We start from the raw sequence: 9,568 nt of genomic DNA, 5'->3' as shown, positions 1-9,568 counted from the left end.
GTGTTGCAATGAGAGGGGGGGGGGGGTGTAGTCAAATTAGTAGGTTAGAAAACCTGCATGAAATGCTGTTTTCTGTTGTCTCTTCTTGTCATCTGCTAAGCAGTGATCATTACAAAATTAGAAAATGCTATACCTGCAGAATAGAGGACTTAACAATTTCTACTGCCCATATCACCAGTATGTCCCTTATTTTTGGGCTTCAGCACTCTAAAGAGCTAAACTTTTTACTGTAAAAATATAATTCAATGTCTTTTGGTGCCTGTTAGTCCTCACCAACCTTAGTTTCCATTGTTCATTTACATCATAAGTTTACTTTAAAATGATGTTTGTAGTTGTTTTTCCTGCAGCATCTATTACCCGTGTTTCCCCGAAAATTAGACACTGTCTTATATTTTTTTGGGCTAAAAAAAAACACTCTAGGTCTTATTTTCGGGGTAGGTCTTATTTTTTTTTTATGTACAACAATCCACACTTATTCATGTAGAAAAGTCTACATGTAGTCATGTACAAAAATATGGTGATCAGGGGTGCCGTACCTTTCCAAGAGCAATTTGCTAACCAAACGCTGGCCAGAATGAGCGAACCACATAAAACGGAGTGCATTTGGTATCACTACGCCTGTGACAGGAGACGGCGCTATAGAGGAGGCATCTGCTCCCTCCGCTGCCACCTTGCTTCCTCTAGCGCTGGCTTTGTTGGCACTACTGATTCTCTCCTGCTTCTCCCGCGCGGCTCTTCAAGTTCCCCCTTATGCCACCACCGGTCCTGGGAATGGTCACAACTAGGTCTTATTTTCAGGGTAGGTCTTATATTTTAGCAATTCCCAAAAATAGTACTAGGTCTTATTTTCGGGGTAGGTCTTATTTTCGGGGAAACAGGGTACATAGGTTTGTCAATCTGACATTTACAATGATCCACCTGTGGATTTAATCTGTATCTTTGTCTCTGAGGATAATTGAATAATTTTGTAGCCATCTGAAAACCAGATGTTAGAAAGTCACCATGTGATAATGTTTTATTGCTTCTGCCATGTGGAATTGTTAGTAATCATATAATACATGTTGTGTTCTGTTATATAACATTTCAGATCTGCTAGCTCTTGGCAAGACCACTGGGCAGACTATACAAAGCCAGCGACAACTCAAGTTGGTGACTGTGAAGGGTACGTCTTACTATATACTATAAATAAGGCCTGATGTTCTGCTACATAGTATGAGTACGCTTCAGAACAGTTGCACTCATTCATATTGTATATGTTTGTTTCTATAATGTATTATGCACAGTATTTTCATGAAGGATATATGACTGGTCTGTAGTATCAAAGAATTTCACACGAGCTTCAAAGCTTCAGGTGGAGGAGATTTACCATAATTGCTCCTGCCTGTTCTTCCCCAGTCTTAAAGTACTGTACCCAGCACGTCTGCCTTTCATGCACTCTACCTTTGCAGAATGTTTTCCTTCCAACTTGATGGGGTCTTTAGAAACACATACATTCGAGGAACTGGTAGTTGTAGTGTTTGCAGAGGACACTAAAATTAGTGGGTCGCAGCTAGCTGTTAGTAATACTTTTATACGGGGAGTCAGGTGAGGCAGAGCCTCACCTAGAATTATGGAGGAAAAAGCTCTCAGCTTCATGTCTGAAGCTGAGAGTGTCAGGGACCCAGAGGGGCCGTTCCTTGTCAGGTTCGCAGGCGCGGACATCGGGCACGGGTAGCTCCACCTCCTCCCCCCTAAGGCTGGGGAATGCCTCACCCAGAACAAGAGGTACCGCACGTCACTGCTTTTATATCTCCTTCAACCAGTCTTCAACTCAAATGCCCCTGGGTAGTTTTTGTCCTTTAAGAAGCACTGTCCCATAACAGAGGGGGTGACAACGCAGCTCCCTTAGGCTCTGACAAGTCTCCTTCAACCAGTCTTGAACTCAAATGGCCTGGGTAGTTTTGTCCTTTAAGAAGCACTTTCCCATAACAGAGGGGGTGACAACGCATCTCCCTCTAGGCTCTGACAGGTCTCTGGGTGGTGTCTGTGACAAAGAAAGGATCAGTGGAGGATTGCTAGAGATGCAAGCATCCGTGGGTTAGGAAAAGGCTAGGGGTTGGCTTTACACAAACATTGGCACTTTTTGCTGAATTCTCTTTTTAAACTGCATATTACATAATATTTTTTTAAATAATAATTGTACTTTTAAATGTTTGAGACTTAGATGTGCATCAGTAACATTTGTACTTCTACTTCTCATCCCCATGACTGGCAAACTAATTATATTATTGTTAGTATTACACAGCATATTAAAGTGGGTGAAAACAGGAATAAAAAATGCTTATGGAAATTCAGACCTCTCTTTGGACCCTCAACTGTTTGATGGAGGAGATGATGCTTTATATTTTCCTAATACAGTTACAGCATCATACTTACAGCTGGACTTTCTAGTCTGGTTCTTTGCTATGGTAGATGTTGCTATTGTATTTTGTTGTATTTACACCAGGTAATTGCCGACTAGTATTTTGCAGGAGCAAAAAGTGTTCTTTTTGCAATCATAAATGGGATGCTTGCACTATGATGAAAGAAACAGTCTGGTATGTTCTACCAGTGAATTGGCACTGTTATATTTGTTGATCAGAAATGGCACACTTTTTTTTTTGCAGCATAAAAAGTTGGACATGTTTTTTTTTTGCGTTTTGAGTTCTGTACATTTGATTGAAAATCTAGTGTAAAGCCCAAGTCATTTAGCCCACTTCCTGTGAGCCCAGGTTGTCAGGGACACATCCTCTCGGGCTGTGTCATCAAGCCTCTCTGGACTGACAAAAGAGTGATGCCAAGAACAGCACCCTACGTTAGTGCTTTTCTCTGAATCATAGGAAGAAGAAAGCCCCAGGGCGTTGGGTGACCAAACCAAAAATAGCTCCAAAATAGATATGTATTAGGGATGCACCGATATATCGGCCGCTGAAGCACATCGGCTGAAAGTTTTCTGGCCGATACAGTGGTGCATCCATTCTTTCTCTCCTCCCTGATGGGTGCTGCTCTGTGTCCCAGCGGCGAGGAGGGAAACTGTCACAGGGGGCCGAGCGCTGCGGGATTAGAGCGCTGTGAGCGGCCGGCTTCTCTCCTCCCCGCGCCGCTTAGCCTTCTATGATAGATTAGGAGAGCAGTGTGAGGCGGAGACAGCCAGCGCTGTCACAGGAGGCTGAGCTCCGCTCGCTCAGCCTCCTGTGACAGCGTGTCAGGAAGGTGAGCGAGTACAAACACTCAGTGATCGCTAAGTGTTTGTAAATAATTAAGCACAGAGTATGTTTACTGTATCCTCAATTATGAATGAATGAGAAGTGATCTACATCACCTCCAGTTCATTCATAATTGTGGTTATAGTAAACATACTATGTGCACAAGTTATGAATGAGCAGGAACACTCAGTATAGATGATTCCTGTTCATTTATAACAGGGGCTGCAGAAAAAGAGATTGAGGGCTCTTTTTCTATTTTAAAAGGCAAATATCAGGGGTCTGTTTAGATCCCTAATATTTCCCCAAAGGCCCTAAAAGTAAAGTAAAACATAAAAATATTTAATAAAAAATGAATAAATAAATATTTTTCAAAATTAAAACGTTTATAAAAAATAAATACAAATGACATATTTTTAACAATTTGAAAAAGTTAAAATAAAAACATTTTCGGTTTCAGCCTGACATTTTTTTTATTTCGGTTTTGAAATTTTCATTTTGGTGCACCTCTAGTATGTATGCAAAATGTTTTTATAAATGAATGCAGGAGGTTGCTTCAAGAGGAGAGGGTGTGCTTCATTGTTGGGGGGTCTGCCTTATCTAGAGTTGGGCTTTAAAGTAAATCTGTCTTGTTTTGTGATGCAATTGTCTAACTTACAAGCTGTATGCCAATGTCAGGGCATTGAAGTCCCCTTTCAGTATTACTGCAAATAATGACAGATTTACTTCTAAGATGACAGACTTACGCACTGCATATTAATTATAAGCAAGTCAGACAGATGGCTAGTCAACAATTGTCAACCTCTGTGCATTTTCTTACTATGTGGCATGTATGTACCAAGGTGTTCTCCACTTGCATGTGGCTGCAGGATAATACAAGTTTGTGTTACACAGTTTAAGATTGTGTCTTTTATATGTTTCAACAGAAGGAGAGGTCTCTGAAGAACAACACAGTGAGCTAACAAGTCCATGTAATCCATCACTACCTGGTGCGAACGCGTCCTCTTATAACTACACACTGTATGGTCTGCCCAATATGGTGGTTATGTGAGACTTTTGTCAATGACAATTAAATAAACACTGAATTTGGTTTATACTTGTCATGCAATAGCGTATTATTGTGAAAAGAACTCTTGGCGACCGTTAAAGACAGAAACTTCCTCCTTCTATATACCAGTGTGATGTCCATAGTACTTTCCAACCTTCACACATGTTTCTTGTATTTATAGACGCATACCAAATTGGGCATGTGTAATAACTATTTTCTTCTTCAGCAAGTATTGTTTGTGACAATACACCAGGACCATGTATGGGATATTAAGGGGAAGAGAACACAACGACCTCAAGCCAAATAACTGTGGCTATTTTATCGGTGAGAATCAGCCACAAACCGCATCATATGTGTTGTTTTTAGAGAATGCATCAGCACAAAAAAATAATGTTTTCAAGATTTACAACATAATGTTTGTATCCAATTGAAAGTGCAGCATTCAGCTACAGCTGAACCCTTTTTACTAATAGATTTTACCAGCATGCAAGATTGCATGTTGTTTACTATATACAAGGCCATCAGAAGTTCCCTTCTCTGCTCTCCTGTCCTTCCGTCCCCTCTCCTCTTTTCTCACCTCTCCTCTCCTCTTTTTTCTCTTCTCTCCTCTTTTCCCTCCTCTCCTCTGTATTCTCCTCATTCTCATCTCTTTTTAATGTCCTCTTCTTTCTATTTATTTTGCCTCACCTCCCCTTTCTTTCTCACTTCTCTCCTCTTTTCTTTCTCATCCCCTATTCATTCCACTTCCCTCTCTATTTCATATCCACTATGGTTAAGACTGGAAACAGTCTTCCTCTCGTCTACTGTCTACTTATATTTTCTCTCCTCTCTTTTTAACTTTTCTTCTCTCTTCTCATGCTTCCTCTTCTCTGCCCCTCTTTCCTCGCCTCTTTATTTTTCTTTCCTGTCCTCGCTTCTCATCTTTCCTTTCCACTCCTCTCCTTTTCCTCCTCTTCTTTCCTCTCTTTTTCTTTTTCCTCTCCTTGCATCTAATCCTCTCCTCCATTTTCTTTTTTCTCTCGGCACTTCTATCTCCCCCCATCTCCCTTTATTTTGTGCTGGCAATGAAACATTGGCAATGTAACTGATATGTTTTTATATATTGGATGACTTTTAAATATAATATATAGATTTACAGTATATAGCATTTACTACTGTACCTCCCTGTATCTAATCCAAAAGAAATCTAAATAACTGTGTTCAGGAGATTGTAGTACATTACTAAGTTTACCTAAAATTACCTTTGGTTTACATTTCTTATCTGTACATGCTGGCTGTTCCATAATGTCTTAATCTCTTTTAAAGTGGAACTGAAGACAGTCAGCTGAAATGCATATCTAGGAGTGTTAATTGCCAAAAGATATGTATTTCTGTGCCGCCAGTCTTTTGATCCAGGCACCCCTTTCAAACAGCTTGGTGTAGAAGCAAAGCATGGTCAAGAACACACTCCCTTTCTTCTAACAACAATGAAGCTCACTGATGAAGCCATCCCTCTGTTCACTGTTCAAACTCGTGTCAGCATGTTTACTGTCAGTGCATGTACACTTCAGCAGAGACTAATTGGTTACTAGCACTTTCCCTTCCTCTCACAGTGTTGCTCTAAAGGGGATTAAAGGAGGCAGATATCATAACAAATTAAATGTTTATCCGTGTTGAATTTTGATTTACAGAACATTTAGTAAATGTTTTATGGATATGTTACTACAGTAATTTGTTTTTTTATATCTGCCTGGAGTTTAGCTTTTAATATTACAAATTAGTAAATTCTTCCTCTAATGGATATCAATATATCAGGCAGTGTAATCTCCAAGCCTGCTAAGTGTCTGAGAAACACAAAGAATCTGTTGTTTGCCGTTAGTCTGAGCAGACTGGTAAACTTGTATTTATAGACATGTGATGAACTGATTTGGCTGTTTTCAGCTGAATCTGGTGAGGGTCCCATGTCTGTGAGTGTTCCCCAAGACTGGCAGTGCAGCCATGTAGACAGGTTAGAAATCCTGTCCTGACCACTATTATTCCCCCCTGATACACATTTCCCATTCACATGTAAGGTCAACAGAGCCAGCCACACAAACGTATGGTGTGCTTGCCGCTTTTTTCAGATAGCTTACTCATAGGGTGCCTGTCGGAACCATTGTCTTGAAGGGCAACTATACCTTTTGGTCCTTTAAATAATGTTTCCACCCTCCTGAGTTTAGCTCACCTGATAAAATACTTGCCCTGTTGAAAATTGCCCTGTTGGGTCATCTTCTTACTGCGCATGTGTTCTGCAGCTACATTCATTCATTACTATGGGTGAGCCAACTCCTCGCGGCCTCCATCTATCCAGCAGAGTATGGCTCACCCACAGGAATAAATGGGGCCACAGCGCACAGTAAGGATAGGACCCAGTGGGGATGTTTTGAAGATCGCTAGAATGGGCAGGAAGATAAGTATTTAAAGAGCTGGCATACACTCAGTGGGATGGTAGGATTAATTAAAGGACAACTGTACCAAAGGCAAACTTTTCCTTTAATACACAGTACCCATAAAGCACAACTGCTATATGCTGAGGGAGCCACAGCCGGGACGAATCCCGACAATACTGTCGAGATCCACCCCACTGGCTGATTAACAGCGGGCTCTGTCTATCTAGAGGCAGAGCCAGTTATGCCCGTCCCCTTCCCTGTCCATCCCTCCAGTCAGGGCTCCAGACGGTCACTGCTCTCTGCAGGCAGATAAGAGAGCGAGTGGCGGTATGTTTTCGCTCACTTCCCGATCAATAGAGCCGACGGGTGACAGTTTCAATGTCACACGTCGGCTCTAACTATGGGGATGAGTGTAATTCACTCACCTCATAGTTCTCCATTAAGCCCATTACATTACCTTCCCTATCTAAAATGAACCATATCTCAAAATACACAACTTTAGTATGTTTATAGGGCAATCCTCCGATGACCACCACCAGTGTAATGGTACACCACATACCACACACTTCTGCACCATGTATGCTGTGCTAAACGTTACATTCCTCTGACTGCGAAATTGAACACTGTATTGCACATTTATATAATTAGAAGTTGTTTTATAGATTCAGTTTTTCATCCTGGACACTTTTGCTAGTCTAAAAATAAATACATCTTCAGTATGGCTTTAGTATAGGTCTCCTTTAGGAAAATAATTAAAGTGACACTAAACTCAAGAGTAAAACCTTAAAAATGCATTCAAATACCCCAACTATTAACAAAAATGTATCTTATTTGTTTATCACTCGACTGCAGATACTCAAATCATCTCTGAATTGGTGCTGACACTGTCCTTCCCACTGGAGTGTGGCTACTTTTCTTCCCCATGGTCCTTGTGTGTGTTGTAAAGTAGCCACTCCTCCAAGCTCGCTCGCCCGAAATTTTTTGTTTATAGCTGGGGTACTTGAATGCATTTTTAAGGTTTAACTCCTGAGTTTAGTGTCACTTTAAGAGAATAAGTCAGAATAATCTTGTCTTGCAAACATATACTAAACTTCAAAGGTTTTGTGATGTAACAGTCTCAGTCCTCATCACTGATAATTTGTTACTGGAAAAAAAAGCACTCAGGATCAGTCATTTAAATGAAACCACAAAGCACTACCTGAACCTAAAGCCCAACTCTGGTTTTACCTGTAGACCACCAGTGTTCCCTTCTTTCCCCTAAAAGATAAACCCCCATGTATTTTTTTGCTGTTGTGTTTTTATACTTTTTCAGATGTCTTCACATCCAGGACAGTTACATAAGTTTTTCTTGCCCTTCGCCTCTTGTCCCACCATCGGCAATGAATTCAGCTACAGTATGAAGTAAGTCCAGGGCTCTGTGGTGACACCAACTCAGGGAACGGGTCCATAAACAACAAAACATCCCCTTTGTCCTTAGACCAGTCTGCTGAGGATTATCATTACCATATCCTACAACTATTTGTCAGGATCCTGAAGGAAATCGAATGACTCAAAGAATTGTTAAACTGCAAGATATTACCTTGTGGTAATGGCTGTTCAGGTTCATTCATTTTACAAAGCATCTTAAGCAACATGTTTGCTCAATTTTCATCCAACTGATGCTTGTGATTGTCTAATTGGCCTTATCAGCAATTCACTAAAGTGAGACCAGTGTAGTGTAACACATAAGCCAAGCAGAATTATGTGTATAAAGGTTTTTGCCCTCTGTCTCTTCCACTTCATAACAAAAATGTGTTCAGAAGATATTATTACTTTTTAAGCACTCTTAAAACCAAACCTTTGACCCCCTTGAGTTTAGACCTGTGTGCGGCAGTCCTGTGGTTGGAGATAAAAGACATTGCTTGAGGAATCACAGGAGTTGAGGATTTGTTCTGTACTTCATTTTCCCCTTGTTTTAACTGTCTAGGCATATCTCACAAATCTGCAATATCGTGTGGCTGCCAACTGTGCTCATTTAAAAGAAAAAAGAGGATTAGGTTAGAGCACAGAACCTTAAAATCCTTTATACTGTGCTTTGTCTTTTCATCTTGCCAAAATATTCTCTCCTTATTATCGGAATATAAGGCATTGAAGTTTAACTTTTGAAGGAAACCTTTTCTAAATCAGTTATGGAGTCTGCCTTTACTGAATTCTTATTCTGCAAATAGTAGTTCACTGGCTTTCATGCTGACCCTAGACTGGCAGCCGTCATATTTCACTTACTGTGCTTTGCGCATGGAAGGTTGCATGTCATTTCACAGGGCGGGTTTTCTGATGGTGAACCATGTTTGCACAATGTGCATTGCCCCGCCTTCCTGTAGTCTTCTTTAACAGATCATAAAACAGCCTGACAAACGCAGGGGAACAATGGGGAGACAGGGGTGTTGTCACACTAAAACAGGAAGTACTGGAACAAAGACCTTCATGGAAGATATTAATTTTTTTGGATAGAGTGGGGAAAGTTTAGAACCCTTGTTAGGATTTTAATGCTTTCTGTGCCACAGCTGGTGAGATTTACTATCACTCTTTGTCCTGGGGACGAAGTGAAGGTAATTCCAAAACTTTGTGTAGTCAACAGAACCGGGATAGAGGGGTAATCTACAAATGAGGACACTTCCAGTGACAAATATCTGAGGAGGTTTTCCCTTAAAAAAAAAAAAAAAATCCTCTGATTTTTTTGTGTGTCTCAAATACAGAAAGTAAAGGAACATCTGCCCAAAAAGGACACAAATAACTTGACAAAGGTTTTAACCATCACCTATTCTATTTAAAACTTATTAAAAGTTTTGGCTTTAGTTAGACTTTCAAAAGAAATACCACCTTTTGCAAAGAAGCAGTAAATGCAGCAATGA

The 9,568-nt window shown here is 40.5% G+C and overlaps 1 protein-coding gene across 1 annotated transcript in view; it reads left to right on the top strand.

The window, feature by feature from the left end:
* The window catches only part of LOC108797470 (cilia- and flagella-associated protein 46-like), a gene marked incomplete at its 5' end in the record, with an annotated part of 91,642 nt that extends 83,417 nt beyond the window's left edge, over positions 1 to 8,225 (top strand). Inside the window, 3 exons of the mRNA XM_018569068.1 lie at positions 1,088 to 1,162; positions 8,006 to 8,071; positions 8,155 to 8,225. Of these exons, the coding sequence (XP_018424570.1) occupies positions 1,088 to 1,162; positions 8,006 to 8,071; positions 8,155 to 8,225 (212 nt within the window). The remainder of the gene's footprint in view (positions 1 to 1,087; positions 1,163 to 8,005; positions 8,072 to 8,154) is intronic.
* Positions 8,226 to 9,568: the final 1,343 nt, after the last annotated feature.

The sequence above is a fragment of the Nanorana parkeri genome, unplaced genomic scaffold (assembly GCF_000935625.1).
Source record: "Nanorana parkeri isolate BGI_ZX_2015 unplaced genomic scaffold, ASM93562v1 scaffold1282, whole genome shotgun sequence".
Lineage (NCBI taxonomy): Eukaryota > Metazoa > Chordata > Amphibia > Anura > Dicroglossidae > Nanorana > Nanorana parkeri.
This window is presented reverse-complemented; position numbering and strand designations above follow the sequence as displayed.